Source organism: Sapajus apella, unplaced genomic scaffold (genome assembly GCF_009761245.1).
Source record: "Sapajus apella isolate SASKATOON/1434 unplaced genomic scaffold, GSC_monkey_1.0 scaffold4, whole genome shotgun sequence".
Lineage (NCBI taxonomy): Eukaryota > Metazoa > Chordata > Mammalia > Primates > Cebidae > Sapajus > Sapajus apella.
Window position 1 is genome coordinate 11585082 of NW_022436944.1, and position 23401 is coordinate 11608482.

Sequence of the window (23401 nt, forward strand, 5' to 3'; positions counted from 1 at the left end):
ATATTCTAATGTCTATATATGCTTTCTCCCTGCCCTCTACTTGTTTAATTCTTGGGAATCTGTAGTATGCTTTTTGTAGCTCTCACAGTATTTTTTCAGTTCCTCATATATGTTGAAGAAATGAGTGAATGAATAATACAGATTCAGTATTAATCTATGGATCAAGACATTCAGAAACTGCAGAAATTTAAAATTATTTATTAATCTATTATTATTTTGGGCAAATTACTTAATCGCTGTGATTTGCTATTCTCACATAGTTTCTTATAAGGCAAGGGAAGTTTAGTAAATTTTTTTTACTTAAAGAATATAAAGCACTATGCTATATAAATGTTGGAACAGAGGGAAATCTCTTGACTTACTAGATCATGGTAAGTATTGTCATAGGACAGTGTATCCCAGATTCATCTATTATATTATTAAGAAAATTCTATATGTAAAATTCATAATATACAAAGATGATATAATTTATATTTACTATTCTAAAAATGCAACACAATGGTACTGGCTTCACAACGTGTTATTATACAGGGTTAATATTTTCAAGCAGAAAAGTCAAATTCTTCTTCAAAATACCATTGACAACATCTCAGCAATGATATCATAATTGTCTATCATGATTTGGGGACCATTAAAGGTGTTCTTTGCAAGATACAGTGTACATTATTTTCCTAAAACTTGGAAATGAAAAAGTTTATAGTCACGACAGGATTTGTGAATTTTGAGCACCTACCAAATTGATTTCCAGTGCTCCATGATCTGCAATGCATTGGTTAAACATTTTCAGCAGTAGTGTGTTAACTCTTTTAGAATACTAGGTTGATCTATTAGTGCAATAGTGTAAGAGTCATAAGAATTTAGAAAGATAAAACTTGTGAAAGCTAGCTCCATAATCAAAGAAATTAGCAAGAATTAATTTTAAATATTACAAAAACTTTAAGACTATCAGAACATTAAAAGATCTTAGTCTTACATAATTTTCAGTGCTAATGTCTCTTCCAGTCAATTCCCTTACCAGGAAATGTGACTTTTAAGTACTTCTGACCAACTTCAAATAGAGTAATTTAATTCAGTAGGAGTTTTTAAAACTGTTTGAGAAATCTATGTTAATTTAGAAGAAGTCTCCCATCTTTGTCCATGAATACCAGTTTAAGAAGAAAATCAGAGGATTATAATTCTCTAAGGAATATTTTCTTTGATATCTTTTCTCTTTAACACTTGTAAGTCCTTCCATTAAGTCATGGGAAACATCAATCTATGGATAAATTAAAAGTATTAGACTAAATATCTATTATATGTATTTGAAGCCTTATTTTTCATCCTCCTTACTACTTTCCTAAGATTCCTTATAACCGTCTTATGCCAGGAACTTACTTATCAGTGATAAAATCAAGAGAAGTTTTAACGTGTTCCTAACCTGTAGGTTACATCTTATAATGCTAATTTTTTGTTAAAGATGTCTTCCTTTAAAGGCAACATAGCTTAGTCTGCACCATTCAAATGGTCTAGGCTGAAATAAATGTTAATATGATCTTTCTGTTTAATCATGGAATTACTTATCTGACATATTTGTGGAGTAAATACAACCTCACTGCAGATCATGATTCTATTCTCAGAGTGATTATTTACAGAATTACTCATTCTAATAAAGCAAAAATATAACAGGAAACAGAAACCAGGTTTTGCACTAATAATCTACATCACCATTAGAAAAGCTTATGTGTGACTTTACAAATCTAAGTATGTTCATAATTTAGAAAAAATGAAGAAATCTCTTTTATCCCCATGGTTTCTGAAGATATAGACCCACTGTATCTCCATGAGCTGAAATTGCAAGATTGTAAAAAGCATGTGTACTCCTGTGACAAAGACTGTTACACACAATATTCTCTTGTGCTTTCACTAAAGTTTTCACTAGATTTTGCCATTTTCCTTATGTCATGAGTACTTGTAATTTAAATATGCAAACAACAGATCAGAGACCCTAAGGTCCAATGCAGTGGTCCCCTGTTGGCATTATACAAGATGATTTTAGAGGGTGCACCAACTAACACTTTGTTGTTGTTGTTGTTGTTTTGCGACAGGGTCTCACTCTGTTCCCCAGGTTGGATGGCAGTGGTACAATCATGGCTCACTACAAACTTGACATTCTGGGCTCAAGGGATCCTCTCAGTTTAGCCTCCCAAGTGGCAAGGACTACAGGCAAGCACTACCACGCCTGGCTAATTATTACTATTATTACTTTTGTAGCGAAAAGATCTTCCTATGTTGCCCAATCTGATTTCTAACTCTTGGGCTCATGCAGCTCTCCCACCTTGGCCTTTCCAAGTGCTGGGATTACAAGTGTGGAGCCACCATGCCCAGCCAACATTTCTTATTTTAGTAGATACACATTTATTTCAAAGTGTAAAAGAAAAAACAGCAAATCAAACTTATTATAGCTACCTTTCTTTGAGTCAAATTCGCTTTTTACATAAATTTCAGGTTAAAAAGTAAGTGCATTTAAGGAAAAATACAAACTACATATAGTGTAGGTGCTATTGACAAAGGTTATGATGGAGCCTGGGAAGCTCTGGTGAGGTGGAAAGGCTGGGGTCAGGTGATTGTGGTTCTGGTTCTAGTTGTCACTAACTAGCTATACTACCTTTACCAAGTCACAATCTCTTTGGGCATCTATTCCTTATCTGTGAAATTATGGGGTGACTTCTAAGATCCACCAGTGCCATTCTTCAGTGATGTTGTACTTTCTTGTCAAAAGCCATTACAAGGGATGCCAATCTCTGCAAAACAAAAGTAAACATTCCAACTCTTAACACAAGAGGCCATACTTAAACTAGTCAGGCAAATCAGTGGACCTAATGGGGAATTTTTTTGAGGTTAAGATACTCTACTAATAGAGTAGACTAATCCTTTGAAAGACTGGAAATAAATTTGATTTTGCTTAGTAATATCACATTTTTTGCACATGGAAGGGATCTCAAATACCTCTGAATTCTCCCATCAATAAGATGGTTAAATAGCAGATAATTTTATGTAGCACATTTAAAATGTGTTACTATTATTCTAATGTGGGAATAGGAAGGCTTGATGTTCATGATGCAGTCAGATGGAGTATTTAAGTAAAGTCAGCTTTTGAAGGAAAATACACTTCTATTACACGGATAAAAACATAGATGAACACTAGACTAAGGTAAAGAGCTGTGTTTTAAGAAACAGGAGGTGTCTACAGGTTTAAGATAAAACAGCTGATCTGGCTTCTGGTTTTACTTTTTCACTCTGAAAATAGAAAACATGTTAACCAGTTACCCATTTTCAGGTGTAATCAAATTTGAATCCCAAATTAGTTCTGTATAACTTTATTAAACTGTATTGAATTAGTTCTTTTCCCAATGGTTCAAGAATACAGGTTCAAATCAAGACCTAACTTTGCGTACCAAAAAGCACTCATTGTAGAAAATATCTATCAATATGGTCAGGTTCTTTGTTTACTAAAATAATCTATATAATTTGAGAAATATACTACAATTTCCTTGAATTGACATTACCATCTCTTTTTCTAGAAGTTCCCCAGCCACTGAGAGAAGACTGTCTTCCTAAAGGTTATCTATTAACTCTGAACTAGCCTAAAGAGAAATCAGATTAACCAATTAGATTGTGAAGAAAAGAAGCTTTTGATTATGATGGTGAGCTTTGCAACTACTTGAAGTAGGCATTTTGGAAATTATAATCTTAATCAGATAAAGTACTTTTTTTTCTGTTTGGAATACTTATTACATCTATTTAATCGATTCAGCTCAACAAACAAACACATACCAACAAAACTCAAACAATCTATTTTTTCTGCAAATATATCTGCTTGTAGTGGTGCAAAAAATAAAAAAAGATGTTATGGGTGAAAAAATTTTATCTGTGATCTCTAAAAGGCTATATTTATAGAGCACATTGCAACATAAATATAGAAATCGGACCTCTGAAATACCAACAACTAAACGATCTGTTACTCTTTCAAAGCCCTCTTGAAAAATATGGCTTCACAATTTTCCAGCTTTTTACAGTCTTTTGTTAAATATATCTACAGATATGCCTTCCTGATCTGTGAAAATAATTTTATATTTGTCATTCTCAGTTACAGTGAGTTCCTGGCACTCTGAAAGAGCATGTACGGTGTGGGGAGCGGCCCCTCACTTTGGATCATTGCTGACTCCGCCTCCTCCTAAGAATGGCAGCCAGTCTCTGTCTCTGTCTGGTCTCATTTGCTGAAGATGCTCCACCCCTGGGCGGATGTGGCTGGGCGAGCAGGGGCAAGCCTGAGCTGCTAACCCTCTTGGCCTTATCTGAGGTTGGGAAAGAGGTGGGTTTTGATACTCCGTGAAGGCTGGGAATTTTGATTCCTTTTTCAGAGTTCAGTCTTGCAAGGCTTCCCTCTCCATGATTACTGACCGCTGCAGGAGGGGAGGTTAGGCTGCCCTTGCTGAGGGAACACGGTGAGAATGATAAACTTCCACAAAGCTTTCTGAGCTCCAGGAGCTGTTCTCTGGCTTGACTCAAAGCCTCTGTCAGTTCAAAGCGTTCTTCACATTCTCTACGCACTGTCTCCTGAAGAAAAGTATTCTGGAAAGAGAGGGTGGTGGGGAAAGCAGCCTTAGCTTTAAACAATGTACATAGGTAGACAGTTATTGACACTATAGTTTGAGAACTGAACTGGAAATCTGAGGTCTGTATTCTTGGATTGTCTCTATGATGCTCTACCACATGGGACAGACAAGTAAAGAACAGAAACAGTCTGTGAAGGCGGAAAGAAGTTGAAGAGAATATTTGGTTCAACCCTTGCAGTTTGCAGATGAGGAATCAAGAACTGAAGAGACTGGCTGACCTGTCCAGGGTTACTCAGATGTTAATGGTGCAGCTGGGGTTACAGCCCAGGACTTCTAATATATAACTTCAGTGGGGTTTCAACTTCTCTGCCTCAAGTAGCAGACAGTATGCTCTGCACATGTAATGATCAACAGTTAATAGCTGTAGAGTCACCACATATATTATTTTATAGTAAAGGTATACTATAGTAACATAAACAGGTAAAAGTGCTTGAAGTATATGATTGAAAGAAAAAATCAGCTATAGCATTTAAACAATAAAATCAGTTCTTATATGATGCTTTCTCAATGGAACTTAAATATGCTGTTCATTTGCTGTCTGTAAGATAATATCCCAAAATAGAGAATACCTTCTGCTATTAACTCCATTCATTTGGTAATCATTTCTCAAGTTACCAGAAGCTGTAGTGAATACAGTCCCTGCCCTCAAGAAGTCTGTACCTTCATAAGTTTGAGCAGAACTGCTTTTTATGTCCATAATAGAATCTAGACTCAAGGTGAAGGCTGTGGGGTTTAAAATAAGGAAGAACTTTTTAATAGAGCTACCTGGAGGACACTGAAGGTTGACAGGGACGTACTGGAGCAAATTTAAGCTTCAAATGTGTGACTGGACTAGAGATCATTAAGCCTCTTTGAAATTCTGAAATTCCACATTTCTAGTTGAGGAGTTATCCGTCTTTCATCTATGAAATTCATCAAACTTATTTCAAGTACCATGGTAAGAATTAAGTCTTGGATCTCCTCAATGTCCTGACGGTCATGTCTTTATGATGTCAAAAAAGAGGTTGAAAAATAAATAATTCAAAGCAGTATCCTAGTAAATAAACACAATTAAAATGAGTGTGCTATAGGATTCATCAACTCAAAAATGAATTTCCATTGGTTAGCTTGTTTGTAAAAAGAGCCAATGCATTCCTAAGTCTGCCTCTTAGTGGAAAACATCCTCCCTAAGGATGACTAATCTGCTATCAGTAGAACTAAATAACAAAGAACAAGAGAAAGTAGCATCTTCCTGTTTTTGAGTTTCTCATGATTATAGACAGAAGTCTATTCAATTCCCAATTTGGTAATTAAAATGGAAAAATATGGGGCAATTCCAGATTAACCAGTTACACAGTAATTTTCTATAAAAGCTGCATTCCTGGGTCAAACAAATCCTCATCATTTACATATACTATTTACTTACATACATGACCCACATTTAAAAATGATCATGGGTTAATCACTTGCTTCCAGTTATTTTTATTTTTTGGAGGAATTGGAGAGCAAGGATGGTGTCTGTGGCTTTATCACCTGGGTCTCATTAACTCTAGCTGAAACATTTGTGGAAAAGGTAAGGGAGGAGGGACTAGAGAGGAAGATTAATAAGGTGCCATGTTAGGTGTCATTTCATTTCCTGCTCCCAACAATTATATCTGACAAATAAAGATACTGAAGCTCACACTGTTATGTAACTTGCTGAAAGTAACTCCATTCTGAAGTGGTAGAGCCCTGCTCACCTCCAGAGCCTTGCTCCATGCTGCCTATGCCTAAATTAGTTGTCTAATTCATTACATCAAGCATGCAGGGACCATTTTGTTCCCAGGACACTGAAAAAAAACAAAACAAACAAACAAACAAAAAACAGTAGGACATCTTCCTCTGGTTTTGCCCAGGTTTTCTAAGTTCTATAAATCAAAGTTTCTTTTAAAGGGGGAGAAAGACCCAATCTATTATATTTTTTGTCTACTAGTGGAGTAAGCTGGCAAAGTGTTGGAATTGTTAGATTTAAGTGGTGTATTAGTACATTCTTGCATTCCATAAAGAACTACATGAGACTGGGTAATTTATAAAAAAAAGTTTCAATTCAATTGGCTCATGGTTCTGCAGACTGCACAGGAAGCTTGGTAGCTTCTGTTTCTGGAGAGGCATCAGGAAGCTTCCAATCATGGTGCAAGGCAAAGGGATAGTGATGCATCTTACATGACAGGAGCAAGAGAGGTGAGGGGAGACACTATACACTTTTAAACAACCAGATCTCACGAGAACTCATTCAGTAACACAAGAACAGCACCAAGAGGATGGTGCTAAACCATTCATGAGAAACTGCCCCCATGATCCAAACACCTCCCACCAAGCCCCTCCTCCAACACTGGGGATTACAGCTTGACATGAGATTTGGGCGGGGACACAGATCCAAACCATATCAAGTGACTTTCAATAAATTAATATAAAAATATCCCTAATTAAGAAAGCAATAAAAGTTAATTTTATTTGAATATGTCAAAGAAAAATATAGCAATGAAAAATGAGGCCAACATATCAGTAACATGAATAACAGGCACAACAATATGGAATTATAAAGTGATGGAGGATGTGATGACAAGAGCTCTCCTTAAAAGAAAAATAAAATTCAATCAGTTTACTAAGATTAAATTCAAGTCTCAAAGGAAAAGTGTAATGATCTGGAGAAAACAACCAAAAAGCAAGTCACATTCCACCAAAAAGCAAGTCACATTCCACTAAGGAGAACATGAAAATGTAGAGTGAGCCAAAAGATGTCCTCATAGCAAGTTCAATGGGATCAAAGTCCTGGCAGACTATAAACTGAACTGTGTACCCATACTTTATACCCAGTGAAGTCTGAATCAGTCATGGAAGGATCAGATTACATAGTTTCCACCAGCAGTAACTAGATATATTCCAAAGTAAGTGAATGGCTAGCCAATAGGGTGGGGAAGGGTTTCTGACTGTCTGGGGCCCACTGCTCTGAAACTCATCCTTCTTCAAGGTCATTAGCTTGCAAGACAAAGGATTAATTCTCTTTCTTCTGTTAGTTCCCAAACCAGGAGGACCTCTGAATTGAAAACAGGATCCAAAATTGAGACTTCTATTTTTTTCTGTGCCAAAACATTATGAAATGCTAGGTGAGCCTCACAATATTTTCATATCATCTGCCACCATTACCTCCTCCTCTAAAATTGAGATTATAACTCTGTTTTGTTCAATAGGAAGTTAAGATTTGTAATTTATTCAATTATGGGATAAAAAATGAAAATAAAACAATGCAAGTTTAAGGGACTGCTATTTCAGGGGTGGAGTCTGATAGGGCATGACTAGAGGATATGTGGATGTGATGTGGCTACAGTTAAGTAGACACATTAGTGAAAAATTCCATCATACGTGAAAAGAATCATCCACTCATGGTTAGATTGTTTTCAGCAATTTAGTCAAGATGAAGGTTGGACTGTTGCAGAATTTTAATGTGTTTTCACTGAGCAACAAGGACAAATGTGCAAGATGAAATATGTTCAGTAAGACTGAAAATCATGCATAGTATTCTGTGTTTTAGATAAAATTATCTTTGGCCATATTTTAACATGGCAAAAATAGAATCATTGGATTGTAACTAAACTGGAAGTTAAAATGAAAAGGAAGGCATGAGCCAGGTGAAGAAGAGGGAAAGACGTTTTCAAGGCAGAGTGGGCCGTGGTGCAAATGCCTGGCAGTGACAGAAGGAAAGGCACATTTTGGGATGAAACATGGCTTAATATGACTCAGGCAGTTGCACACAGGGAGGAGAGACCAGGACTGATGTAAAAAGGAGTGAGCAGAGTCAGATCAAGATAAAACTTGTTAACATGTGCTAATACTAGAGTTTTGACTTAATTCTGAGGCTCATATGGAGTCATTGAAAATTTATTTCAAGCAGATGGCTGGCATGATCAAATCTGCATGAAAGGAAGATCCCTTTGCCAGCTCTGTGGAAAATGTCCTGAAGTTGGGCGAGATGGGAGGCAGAGAGGACAGTAGGAGCCCTAAGTTTTCATGGAGGAAGTCCCTATCTCAAGTGACCCTTGGGTCAGGTGGTTTATGAAGGGCATAACTAGGCATTCCTGCATCCTTAAGCTCTGCTGATTGCTGGTGAGCATTATCTATAGGTATCTCTACAACATTTTCAGAATAAGGCCTCTTTGAATGGGCTTAAAATATGGCTTAATTGCCCTCCACTGAGAAGGAAAGTATCAAAATGAAAATATAAATTAGTTCACCATATGTTTGAAATTTCTAATATTAAAAAGTGGTCAGTTTCCCCTAATCCTTGCAATATAAGCGTGGTTTATTTTTATATTTGTTTTCCTTTTTATTCTTAGAGACAGCTGGGTTGCTTTCAATTCCAAAAACAGTGGAAGAAGCGAGAGAAGGCTTTACTGTGTAACCTGATTGTTCCGAAGGTAAGACTCCCATCTGCAATGGGAATCAGCTGTATTTGGCACAATTTTGTGGGGAACATGCCAGGAAAGCAAGTCCTCTTCAGTGAAGAACAATCACAGATGGGTGGCTTTGTTCATGCTTTAGTCCCACTAAAATCTGAACCAGTCATGGAATGATCAGATTACACTTTCAACCAGCCTTAACTGGATATATCCCAGTGTGAGTGGGTGGCTGGCCAGGTTGGTGGGGAGTTGAGGTGAAAGGAAATTCTGGGGAAAACTGTGGAAACCAGAAAGATGAGTGGGAGTTAGCCAAGGATGTTCCCAGCTCCCATTCAAAGGTTTCCGTTCAACTAATCCGATCAGCCCAAAACACTGCAAAAAATTAGTGGAAATGGCATTTTGGTAAGACAGGAATGAGAATCTGAAATAATTTCCAGGAAAGAAGTAAGATGCATGTCAGGCTAGTTGTTTTCAAAATTATATTTCCATGCTTACAAACATAATAAAAACGTGGACATATCAAAACAAAAGTTGTAGCAACAGAGGGCAATAATCCCTCAGACTGATATGTTTCAGAGGCAGATTTTCAGGACAGAGAGGAAGAGCCCATGATGACAAAGTATTTAGGATTTACTTTTCTAAGTCAATGATCCAACTTAATTTAGATTTAATTAGCACTAATTAAACATATAAAAGTTTCTCAATATTATCTTCTCATTCTGTCAACTTTCTGGTATCTTCCTCACCACAAAGACTCCCAGTCTGAGTCCCCTTGTGGCCCATGGCCCAAGGCTAAGGTTCTCAGGTTCTCAGTTCACTCATCCTCCCTGCCAACCAAGCCTAGGTTTATAGTCCTGTCCCCTAAAAGCTTTCCTGATCCTCCCCATGTTTCCTGTCAGAGGTTGGAGAACCTCCCTTTACCCTCTTGCTCTTTAAAAAAGACATAGATATTCTAATTTTATTATGTCCCAAGATTGAGAACTACTTTTTGGTAATTTACTTGCTGGTACTTTGGTTTCTCCATTCTCATAGATGGAATTATCAGAGAAGTGTGTGCCATGTTCTGTATACTGATTAAACATGCAAACATAATAAACGCTTATCCTAAAACTAAGCAAATCTCTCTTGCAAATAAACTTTGTACTTGCAAATACCATGTATTCCTAAAATTTAATCTTAGAGTTTACATAAATCCATCTTTGCTAGATTTGTTAATAAACATTTTTTCTTTTCGTTTTTTGAGACAGGGTTTCAGGTTGTCACCCAGGCTTGAGTACAGAAGCATGATCATGGCTCATAATAGCCTCAATCCTCTGGGCTCAAGCAATCCTCTTGTCCTAGCTTCCCAAGTAGCTAGGACTACAGGCATGTGCCATCATGCCCAGCTCATTTTTGTATTTTTTGTAGAGACAGGGTCTCCCTATGTTTCAGCTGGTCTTGAACTCCAAGGCTTAAGCGATCCTCCCGCCTTGGACTCCGGAATGGCTGGCATTATAGTTATGAGCCACCACACCTGGCCTAACTTTCTTATGTAAATGGCAGTTCTTTCTTTCTTCCTTTAAAAAATACAGTTTACATTGGAAACATATTTTCAAAACACCAAAATGTTAAAAATAACCCATGATCCCAATATTTTTAAAAAGTAAAGAAATTTTAAAAAGTAAAGAAACCATTGTCTCTTCCTACTCTTCAAAGGTAACCACTGTTACTACTTTGGAGACAAATCGTTTCTTGATTTTTTGCTATCATCTTGGTAGCCCTATAGAGATACACACGTACTCCCCTTTGTTTTTTAAACAAAACAGATTCAAGATGCTAGGAGATGGTGAGGCAAACCAACATAAACAATAAAAACTGCTGTTGTAATGAAAGCCAGTACAGATAAAGCTATAGTCCTTTAGCCATACTTTTGACATCCTAAAAGGTCTGAAAAGAAAAAAATGTTGTAGCTCATCACATTTCGTGATAAAATCTGAACTGATAGGAGACTAATTACAGTCTTTATCCCATTTCATGCAAACATTCAGATGTTTCACTGCAGAAGCATTAATGTCATTGCATTGGGAGGCTGCCCTGCATCTATGAGGACATACTGTGCTAACTTTATAAAATTCAAAATAATTTTCTATCTGAGCCCAAAGCTCAGGACTGTGGCCCTGTCTAGATTGCATGTCTCTTTCTTTAAATTCTCTTTCTTTAGAATCCTTGATAGTGTTCTCTTCCGGTTTTCTTCCTACCTCATCAAGAAGTTCCTTTCCTGTCACCATTGCTAGATTTCCCTCCTCTTCCCAGCCTCTAAAAGTTGGAGTACCTGTTCTCAACCATTTCTCTATTACCTCATCCTCTGGGTGATCTCAATCAGTCCCAAGGGCTAAGTATCAGCTACATGTGGATGTCTCCAAAATGGACATCTCAATTGTATTTCTTTTCTGGCATTTCCCATCTCAGCACTCACTCAGAGCAAAATCTCTAAATTTTGCTGAGATTCCAAACTTTGGAGTTATCCTTGACTCCTCTTTATGATTTCATATCATCCAATCCATCAGCGACTTCTATTGCCTTCATTCCTAAAATATATCTCAAATCTGGCCATTCCTCACCTCCTTCACAGCCTTGCTCTCATTTTTGTCCCCTTCAACCTATTTTCTACATAGAAGTCAGTCATCCTCTAAAAATAAGTCAGATCATGTCAATTCCTTGTTCAAAATTCCTAGGTGGCTTTCTATCACACTTAGAAAAGTATCCAAAGTCCTTATTGTAGCCTAAAGACTCCACATGAACTGGTCCATTCAACCTTGCTTTCTATCACTCTCCTTGCTCACTAAGCTCCAGCAGTGCTTGCTGACTTCCTTGTGGTTTCCTTAAGGTTCCCAGCACGTTCCTTGCTGCAGGGTCTTGATACTAAATTATTACCTCTGCCTGGAGTGTTCTTTCCCTGGAATGTTCTTTGCCTCATTATCTTCTCAGGGCCCTCTTACCACCCTTCCTTCAGAAAGTATCCCTTTTATCCTGACTGATTTTTTTCTTAGCATCTATAAAAACAACAAAACTGTTTACCTGTTAATGAATGCATAAATAAGCAACTGTAGTAGGAGCACAGGTGTATACCTAATCTTGCCTCTGGGATTTTGTGGCTTCATGGAGGGGTTCTCCTTGTACTTAGACTTGAGGAATAAATAGAAATGTGCCAGGCACCTGTTACTAAAGTTTAAGCTAGGATCTGCTTTGTCTTAATTTTTTTATTTCTCATAATCTGAAAAAAAAAATCTCACTAAGGTTTATATTCTGTTGTTTTTGCTTTACTTGTAACTTTCCTGATTTTTCTTCTGTATTCCTTGCCTAACCTTTATTCTTGTCTCTGCCACCTTCTCTACCAGGTCCCTTTTATAATTTATTCCTATTATTTTTAATTTTTAAAAATAAATGTATTACATATAGCTAAAAAGTAAAATAATACTATACAATTCACAATGAAAAAAGTATTTCTTAACATTTCCAAGTCCTGCTTCCCAGGAATAACCATTTCCAAATCTTTAAACTATTTCTTCTGATAGTTACCCTCCATACTTCAAAATAACATCATCATACATCAATCTTTTTGTTTTTCAGTTTTGGCCATACCTACTGACTGCATGGAAAATGAGGTTTTAGCTTCCTATACCGGTTCCCAACAGATGCTGCTTCTCCTCCATCCTCATATTTCTGTCACAATTTTTATTCTTCTTTATATGATTATAGTATATAAACATATGCACATCTGGGCCATGTAATGTACTATGATGACATTTTCTTCCTTGCACAATTTCCAACCAGAGTTATTGTCTCATTATTTATCTGCTTCATTTTCTGAGTGTTGATATTAATTTTTCACCAAACTTGCAGAAGTATAAATATCCTCTCAACATGTTCAAACATCCCATGTAAGCTATCAGCTTCTTTTTGTTCTTGGAGGCATACTTCTAAGAACACTCCATTCTTCTGGTCTGGTTGTTCTTTAAATCTGATGCACTGCTGTAATCCTAGCAATTTTTTCCCACCATTATTCTGGGATTCCCTCCATCTCTCTTCTGTGTTGAAACCTTTATTTCCTCATTCCTATATTTTCTCCTTTAATACTGATTCCCTCATTGTGCTGTCATATATCCTCTCACAGCTTCCTGAAAAAGGTTGCCAGGGTAGTATCACTTTTGAGAACACTTATGTCTGAAAATATCTGTATTTGATACTTGATGGATTGTTGTGGCAGGATATAGAATTCTAGGCTGGGCATTATTTTCCTTTGGTATTTGGAAGGCATTGTCTTCCACTTCTTATTTCCTCTAATTTTCTTTTCTTTTCTCCATCTCTTTGCTTTTTTTCTGCGTTTTAGGAGATTTCACATCTTTATCATCTAACCCAAATACTTCAAAAAATTTCAGTCCTTATACTTTAATACTTACTCGTTCTTTTTTTCATAGCTTGTTGTTTATGTTTAATGAATACAATATCATCTCTTTTCTCTCTGAGGATATTAATTATACTTTTTTGAAGCTCTCTTTTGCTCCCTGTATTGTTTTGTACTTTTTTCTGTGAAGTTCTTTTTTGCTTAATGTTTCTGTTCTTTACATTAGAGATGTTTCTCAAATAATTGGTGATCCTTGACAGTTTATATTTAAAAGCGAGTCCCCAAAATGTTACCTTAAGTTCGCTTGTATAGGTTTTATTGGCAGATATCCTTCTAAGTAAGTAGATCGAACATGGATATAGCCATTCTATTGGGATATCCCAACTGTCAGTATCAATGGGTCTTATCTTTTTTGAGACAGAGTCTGACTCTGTCGTCCAGGCTGGAGTGCAATGGTGTGATCTCAGCTCACTGCAACCTTCACCTTCAGGTTTCAAGTGATTCTCATGACTCAGCCTCTAGAGCACCTGGGATTACAGACGTGTATCACCATACCTGGCTAATTTTTATATTTTCAGCAGAGATGGGGTTTCACCATGTTGGCCACGCTGGTCTCAAACTCCTGGCCTCATGTGATCTGTCCACCTAGACCTCTCAAAGTGCTGGGATTACAGGTGTGAGCCGCTGCACCAGGCTGGTCTTATCTTTTAGGCAGCTCATTTCTCCAGCTCATTTCTTCCAATTTTTTTATGGGTATTGATACATAAGCCTAGTTACTTGTGTTCTGAAAAGTGAGAGCGTGAAGGGCATTGGGAGGTCTCCCTATTTAATATACATTTTGCTTTATCTCTTTTGTCCTCAGGTTCAGTGCCTTTCTCATTCAGTTTTTCTAGAGAGTAAATCCCTGGCATTCTGCCAGGATGGTGGTTAGGGGCTTCTTGGGAACTGGGAGAATATCTCTGAGGATCTGTTTTGCTCCTTTGTTAATCTTTCAAACAGTCTTGTTTTCAACTCCACCCTTACATCCCTTTTTCAGAGGTATAGGCATACAGAGATATTGTGAGTTTGATTCTAGACCAAAATAAAGCAAATATTGCAATAAAGAAAGTCACATGAATTTTTTGGTTTCCCAGTGCATGTAAAAGTCATGTTTACACCATACTGTATTTGATTAAGTGTGCAATAGTGTTGTTTAAAAAATGTACATACCTTAATTAAAAAATATTTTACTGCTAAAAAATGCTACAATCATCTGAGGCTTCAGTGAGTTGTTATCTTTTGCTGGTGGAGGGCCTTGCTTCAGTGTTGATGGCTGCTGACTGATCAAGGTGAAAGTTGCTGAAGGTTGGGATGGTAGTGGTAATTTCTTAAAAGAAGACAATAGCAGGAGAATCACTTGAACCTGGAAGGCGGAGGTTGCAGTGAGCCGAGATTGCGCCACTGCACTACAGCCTGGGCAACAGAGTGAAACTGTCTCAACAAGCAATGAAAAAAAGACAACAGTGATGTTTGCCCATCAATGGACTCTTCCATTTATGAAATATTTCTCTGTAGCATGTGATGTTTTACAGCATTTTGCATGAAGTAGAACTTCTTTCAAAATTGAAGTCAATCCTCTCAAACCCTGTTACTGCTTTATCAACTAATTTTATATAATGTTCTAAATGCCTTGTTGTCATTTCAATAATTTTCACAGCATCTTCACAGGAGTAGATTCCATTTCAAGAAATGGCTTTCTTTGCTCATCTATAAGAAGTAACTTTTTATATGTCAAGTTTGCAGCAGTTCAGCCACATCTTCAGACTCCATTTCTAATTCTAGTTCTCTTGCTATTTCTGCTACTTCCTCCAGTGAAGTTTTAAACCCTCAAAGTCATCCATCAGAGCTGGAATCAACTTATTCCAAACTTTTGTAATTATTGATATTTTATCCTCCTACCATGAATCAGGAATGTTCTTAATGACAGCTAGAATGGTAAATCCTGGCCAGAAGCGTTTGAATTTACTTCGCCCAGATCCATCAGAGGAATCACTAACTATGGAAGCTATCACCTTGTGAAATATGTTTCTTAAATAATAAGACTTGAACTCAAAACTGTTTCTTGATCCATGGGCTGCAGAATGGATGTTGTGTTTGCAGGCATGAAAACATTAATCCCCTTGTACATCTCCATCAGAGCTCTTGAGTGACCAGATGCATCGTCAATGAGAAGCAGTATTTTGAAAGGAATTTTTTTGTCTGAACAGTAGGTCTCAGCAGGCTTCAAATATACAGTAAGCCATGCTGCAAAAGGATGTGCTGTCATCCAGACTTTGTTGTCCCCCTTATAAAGCATAGACAGAGTAGGGTAGATTTAGCATAACAATTAAGGGTCCTAGGATTTGGGGGATAGTATGAGCACTGGCTTCAACTTAAAGTCACTAGCTAAATTATCTCCTCACCAGAAAATTAGCCTGTCCTTTGAAGGCCAATTCTTGAAGTTTGGCTTCAAAGCTTCTCTACTCCAGCTATTAAAGTCCTAGATGGTACTGTCTTCCAATAGAAGGTTGTTCCATCTACACTGAAAATCTTTTGTTTAACGTAGTCACCTCATAAATAATCTTAGCTAGGTCTGGATAACTTGCTGCAGCTTCTACATCAGCACTTGCTGTTTCACCTTGTACCTTTATGTTATGGAAATGGCTTCTTGTCTTGAATCTCGTAAACCTACCACTGCTAGCTTCCAACTTTTCTTCTGCAGCTTTCTCATCTCTTTCAGTCTTCATAAAATTGGAGAGAGTTAGGGTCTTGTTCTGTATTAGGCTTTGGCTTAAGGGAATATTATGACTGGTTTGATCTTCTACCTAGACCAATGAAACTTTCTTCATATCACAAGAAGTCTGTTTCATTTCTTACTATTCATGTATTCACTGAGGTAGCACTTTTATTTCCTTCCAGAACTTTCCCTAGCATTCACAACTTGGCTAACTGGCACAAGAGGCTCAGCTTCTGGCTTATCTCAACTTTGATATGCTTTCCCTTGTTAAGCTTAATCATTTCTGCCTTTTGACTTAAAGTGAGAGATGTGTAACTCTTCCTTTCACTTGAATGCTTAAGAGCCATTGTAGGGTTGTTAACTGGCCTAATTTCAACACTGTTGTGTCTCAGCAAACAGGGAGGCCCAAGGAAAAGAAGAGAGACAGGGGACTGGCCAGTCAGTGGATTAGTCAGAATACACACATTTATCTATTAAGTTTGCTGTCTTATATAGTCACCATTCTTGGCACCCCCAAACAACTCTAATAGTAACATCAAAGACACTGGTTACATGGCCATAACAGATATAATAATAATGAAAAAGTTTAAAATATTGCAAGAATTACCAAACTATGACACAAAGACATAAAGTGAGCACATGCAGTTGAAAAAATGACACCAACAGAGTTTCTCGACAGAGGGGTTGCCACAAACCTTCAATTTGTAAAAAAATACACACAATATCTGTGAAGCACAATAAAGCAACATGCAATAAAACAAGCTATGCCTGCATCTAGTTTCCCCAGTTCCTAAGCCTCTCTCCAGTGTTGTCACATTAGATCTTCTCCATAATGGATCCTCCCATGCCTAATCCTCATAGGCGTTCAGTTTCAATATTCTACAGTCTGATAAGTCAGTTATCTCTAAGATATTTGCCTTTCATTTTTCTAAGCTTTGGTCAGTATCTTTTTTATCGATTGCTAGCTCCTCTCCTGTTCTCTTTGTCCTAATGGATTTAATCACTTTTTATTAATTTATTGCCATTTGGAATGAAATGGAGATAAACACAGGTATTCAATTCTCCATGTTTAACCAAGAACATTATTTTCTATTTTTGAGTATCACTTATTTTCATTGTATGATTACAAGAACTGTAGAATTAGAAACTTCTGCTCTTTTTGCTCCCTTATGTGTGGTCTTAAAACAACAAAAATATTGAACTGTCTGTACTTATTTTTCTTTAGTGACTGTGAGCTCTTTATTTGAATTTACCACATTCCTCCTCTGGATCACAACAAGGTCCCTAACAGTGGGGTCACACTGTCTTGACTGTACTCACATGGAACCAGCAGGAAGAAAAACGGGCATCAGGAGGCAAATGACCTATTTTGACTTGGTTTTATTGATAAGTGTTATTCTCTAACATATTAATTCTCTCTCTCTTTCTCTCTTTCCCTCCCTCCCTTCCTCCGTCCTTTCTTTTGAATCTTTTAATGTATCTTTTCAGGGATTCTTTGTTCACATTTACATTTCCAGCAGTTTTATTTTCCATTTTCTTCCTGTTTATTGACCTGCACCCTTTGTTGCTCTGCTTTGTGACCCTTGCTGTTTCTGGGGATGCTCTCCAATAATCCCTGCTCCACTTAGGAAGGCCCATTTTGCCCTTCAGAGGCTTTGGCTTTCCTCTTATCCTTGAGATCTTTCTTCATACAATTAAAAACAAAGTCCATCCATTATTTGGCCTCTTGAAAGAGAATGGGGCTTTCCTCCTCTTAATTAACCTACTTATTAGACCATTAATTTATTTTTATTCTAACAGGAATTTGTTTTCCACTTAAATGCAGCTTTGTTTCTCCAGAATCTGAGAAATTTCAAGTGTCTGGAATGCATGATCAAAAAAAGTGGTGCTTTTCACTTTACGTGCTATGGCCTCTATTATTTCTGGCTCATAAATTATATCCCTTTTATTGGCTCGTTTCCTATTTTTATAAGCATATTTTGGACTCTGGCATGCTTAGCCAGAGAAGCAGCCCTAATTATTTACCCTTACAGTTCAGTTCTAATTAGTTAACTTTGAGGTGATATTTTGGTTACTTCTAGTGGAAAATCTAGTGTACCCTCCCTGCTCCCACAAAAGGAGATTGTCCCCCTAAGTATACCCTTAAGTGGTTTCTTTACCTTTGGGATGATCCTTTTCTCCTCTCTAGCAATGATCTATGATTATTCACTTACCAACCCAATGTCTTATGTCTTTCAGTCCACACTTTTTAAAAAAGATTTATTCCTAAGTGGCTTCTTTTAACAATTAATGAGCAGGAAGAGTTCCAAATGCAGCTCAGTTTGTCTGATGAAGAAATCCACTCTTCACTTTAAGTTTATATTCTCTTCCTAAAATCACCTCCAGAAGCCCTGTGATTGGAAGCCTTTAAAGTGCCCCTTAATGATCCTTATCCTCCTGACATTCACATCTTTGTGCAATGATTTCACCTTGAGTATGGGTTGGACTTATTGATTGATATGTAATGAACGGATTAAAGCAGAAGCACTGGGATGTCTCTTCTGGGATTAGGTTGCAAAGACTGTGGCTTCTGTCTTGGCACCTTCTCTCTCATTCTCACTCGCTTGCTCTGAGGAAAGTCAGCTGACACACTGAGCTGTTCTACTGAGAGGTCCACATGGGAGAAACTGAGGGAAGCCTCTGGCCAAATGCATCCTGCCAGCAACCATGTAAGTAAGCCTGAAAGTCAATCTCATCCTAATTGAGCCTCTAGATGAGACTGTAGCCCAGTGGACACCCTGACACAAACCTCAGGAGAGAACTTGAGCCTCTAACCCAGAGACCCACAGAAGTTATGAGACAATAAATGTTTGTTGTTTGAAATTGCTAAGCTTGGGGATAATTTGTCTCGTAGAAATAGATTATACAGGCTCATAAGGCAAATATTCCAGCTTTAAGTCTATGCTTTCTATATGATAAATTTCTGTTTAGATCATTCTTTCCTTTGGATATTAATTTAATTACTCATGCAAAGTTTTCTTTAAATTCTTCTTTGAGAGCAGCAAGTGGCAGTTGTTAGTCTTATTCATAATTACAACACCAATACCGACCTAACGTGTGCCTGGCACCCAGATAGATGCTGTTATGTGGTATGGAAGTTTGTTACCTCCAAATCTCATGTTGAAATGTAATCCTCAATGTTGGAGGTGGGGCCTAGTGGGAGGTGTTTGAATCATGGCAGCAGATCCCTCATGAATGGCTTAGCATCATCCCCTTGTTGATGAATTAGTTCTTGCTGTATTAGTTCACGCAAGATCTGGTTGTTTAAAAACATGTGGCACTCCCCACTCCTCTCTCACTCACCATGTGATCCACTGGCTTCTCCTTCACCTTTCGCTATGATTGTAAGTTTCCTAAGGTCCTTACCAGAAATAGAGGCAGGCATTATGCTTCCTGTTCAGCCTGCAGAACGATGAGCCAACTACACCTCTTTTCTTTATAAATTACCAAGTCTCATATATTACTTTGTAGTAAAGCAAGAACAGAGTAACACAGATGCTAACATACGTTTACTGAATTTGACCCTTCCGTCTTTTTCTACTTGTCCTAGTTTATAAGTTACTCTTCATTCTCTATATTGTCATTTCTTTTGTGATTGCAGAGTTAGAAAACCTGCCAGTCTAGTTGCCTCAGCCTTTCTGTCCTTTACCCTGCTTCCCTCCTCTAGAGATTCACTACTACTGTCTCATTTGAGGCAAATCAGCATCACCTCTTTCTTTCTCAGGGTCTCTCCAATGTAGCTGAGTCCACATGTGCTCTCTCATCTTACTCCTGCCTGAACTGGGGATACTGCTTTCTTTACTGGGAGGACAGTGCTGCCGCATAACAAGATACACTTAATCATCTTTTTGTCTTAATTATAATACTAAAAGAAAATCGAGGCCTGGAGATGTTAACTGCCAAGTCTGTGGTTCCTGTGAAATATAGAAGCAGAATAATAACTAGGTTTCCCAAAAGAGGAAACATCATATCATAGAGATTCAAATTTGAATCTTAGCTCCACCAAGCTGCCTGACCTTATGGAAAATATTCAGGCTTCTTCAGTCACTTCCTCATTTGTAACATGTAAATAATTTCTACTTATAGAGCTGTCTTAGGCATTATTCTTGATTCAGTATTCTGTCTATTCTATATTTTATCTTATATTTATAACTTCTTTGTAATAGGTTCACTTCATAATTACAATGATGACATAAACTCTATTTGGCTGATAATTTAAATATAGCAAGAACATGGCATATTTAATTGTTAATCAATATTGTATTAGCACTTTCCTTTTATGTCTTTATTAATGCCAATAAAACCAACAAAAATATTACTTCTTACCAACATTCAGAATCTTCCTCCATTTGCCTTTATTTGCTACACTTTCATCAAAGGGATCAAATATTATAATATGATATGATATTGGTGATTAGAAAACAGATGAATTGTTCCACTATTTCTAAACTGCTTAGTTTTCAAATCAAAATGAGTCTTCCAGTTTGAATGAAAAACATCACTGAAATAATCATGCATACGTAAGAAAGAAAACTGACACATGTATATTAAGTTTACATTGACAAGAAGGTAAAAACCTAAGGTAAAATTGTATTTAAAAGACATAGGCCACTTTTTTATAAATATAGGCAGCAATTGCTCTAAAAGTTTCTTTGGCAAAAATTTAATGTTAAAACAAATAAGACATAAATACATAAAGATTCCCAGTCTTGGAGGTTTAAAATAGTTATTTGTAACAAAGAACTGGGTGCTGAAGAAACTTTAGAGATTATGTAGTTTAAGGGAAAGTCAGGTCTGGAGAAGATAAACGACTGCCTGGAGTTAAGGACAGAACACCAGGATGTGATTTCGGGTCAGACTAACAGTCCAGGACAGGACGCTTTCCATGAAACTAAGCTGCCTTTCACGTTTTTGTTTGTTGAAAGAACATGTGCTCTTTGATTAATTGCAAAGGTACCACCATCTGCTTCCTACCTCTTCCTGGGACTGGTTAAATTGCTCTATCAGTTGTGTTTGAGCCAGCATTACTCTTTCCAGTTCATCTGACTTCTGTTTCATTTCCTTCCTCAAGTCTTCTGAAACTGAATCATTACTATCAATTTCCTTCTTCAAGCGAGATTCAAATTCTGCAACCAAATTTTTCAGGTTTTCAATTTCTTTTTCCTTTGACTCAGATTCTTCAGTGTACTGAATATGGGACTCATGAAGTTTTTCTTGAAGAGCGGTCACTTCCTGCCTTAGATCTCTTGTAGCGCCTGTGATTAAGTCAGATATCTGTAAGATAAATCTCATATTAGCTTGTAGGCAATAGTTTCTAGGTTACCATAGAATTCTCATGGTTTTTAAGAGGTTTATTCTCATTAATCAGTGTACTTGCTTGATCAGATGAAAACAAATCCATGACATGCAGGCCTTCAAGATTTTCTTTTTAAAAGTTAAGACTAAAACATTTATTTTTCTGCTTAAAATAGTATCCCTTGGGCGCTCTTGGAAATATATAAATTTCTGTCACTCTATTAAGCTGCAAAGGATAGCACAAGTCTTTTTTTTTTTTTTTTTTGGAGACAGGGTCTTGTTCTGTTGCCAAGGCTGGAGTGCAGTGGTATAGTAGTGCAATCATGGCTCTCAGCAGTCTTGACCTCCTGAGCTTAAATGATCCTCCCACCTCAGGCTCTCCAGTAGCTAGATCACAGACTTATGCCACCACACCTAGTTAATTTTTTATTTTTTGTAGAGATGGTGTCTCTCGATGTTGCCCAGGCTGGTCTTAAACTCCTGGGCTCAAGTAATCCTCCTGCCACAGCCTCCCAATGTACTCGGATTGTAGGTGTGAGCCACTGTGCCCAGCCCCAGCTCAAGTCTTGACAAGTAGATCAGGGCCTGTCTGGACCTAATTAGGTTGGCTTTGGGATCTCAAAATGCCTGATTTTTGGTGAATGCAAGGAGGAGAGCACTAGAGTTATACTCTACTCAAGTTTTCCTTTGACATTTTTTTTTTTTTTTTGTATATAATGGCTGGAGGAACTCTAGATACTATGCCTTCCAGAACAGTACTGCCCAACAGAACCTTCTGTGGCAAAATATTCTATGCTATCCAATATGGCAGCCACAAGCCACATGTGGCTACTGACAGTGGCATGCTGGTAAATGTTTACCAACTGACTGTCAAAAAAAAAAAAAAAAAAAGCAAGATTTGTATCTAATTTCCATTGTGTAAATACTCTAACCATAGCTCTCAAAAAACAGTATTGACTCCTGAGCACCTCATATATGACTAATGTGACTGAGGAACTGATTTTAAGTTTTATTTAATTTTAATTAATTTAGTGGAAACTTTTGTAGCCCCATATGACTACCATGATGAACATCGCAGTTGTAGAAAACACCTGAATACCCTGAAAATGTACTGCTTCTCAAGGTGGTACCTCTAGATAAATGAAAGAGAGAATAACTTTGAGAAGCTTTAGAAGGGAAAAGACTACTTGTTTTCTTTCTGCTTAAAAAACAAAACAACGAAACAGGGAAGAGCAGAGCTGCTTCTAATGAAATATATCCTTATTATTTATGCTGCAATTATTGTCATGTTATAAATATTAGCACAACAAGAAACTAGCCCACAGAGAATCTGGAAAACATTCATAGACCAAGATTCCAAGGACTTTGTGAACTATTACATAAAAAGAGTTATGTATCCACAATTTGTTTCAAATGTTAAATTTACAGAAAGAATAACGTGTTAGAAATCTCTTCACCACAATTCATAATTTTATAAATTAACATTCTATTATCTTCAATTAATCCAGGAGGGAAGAAGGTCACTGTCAGGTCTGCACAGTTGTTTCCATCACCCAGAGGATTGCTGACACTGAAATAAAGCAAGTTATCCTTGGGAGAGGAGGTTCACATAACCACAAATATATTTTTATTTTTTTTAAGTCAGTCAACATTTAAAAATCAGGAGGTTTCACTTAAAAAATGTGGATTTATGACTTCTCTTGAGAAACTGTAACATCTGGCAAGTTCCAGCCTGCCTGTCTGCATTCTCCTGCTGATGCGATCCTGAGCCACCCAGGGCTGCAACAGCAGTCAGAGGGAAAGGAGGCAGAAAGGCGGAGACTCAGTGGAGCCTGGGGCATGGGGATCCAGCAAGCAA

The 23401-nt window shown here is 37.3% G+C and overlaps 1 protein-coding gene across 1 annotated transcript in view; it reads right to left on the reverse strand.

Moving 5' to 3' along the window:
- Positions 1 to 3230: 3230 nt before the first annotated feature.
- Positions 3231 to 23401, reverse strand: part of LEKR1 (leucine, glutamate and lysine rich 1) — a 205846-nt gene continuing 185675 nt past the window's right edge. Inside the window, exons 11-12 of the mRNA XM_032258228.1 lie at positions 21223 to 21522; positions 3231 to 4611 (exon numbers count right to left, since the gene is read on the reverse strand). Of these exons, the coding sequence (XP_032114119.1) occupies positions 4192 to 4611; positions 21223 to 21522 (720 nt within the window). The 3' untranslated portion in view covers positions 3231 to 4191. The remainder of the gene's footprint in view (positions 4612 to 21222; positions 21523 to 23401) is intronic.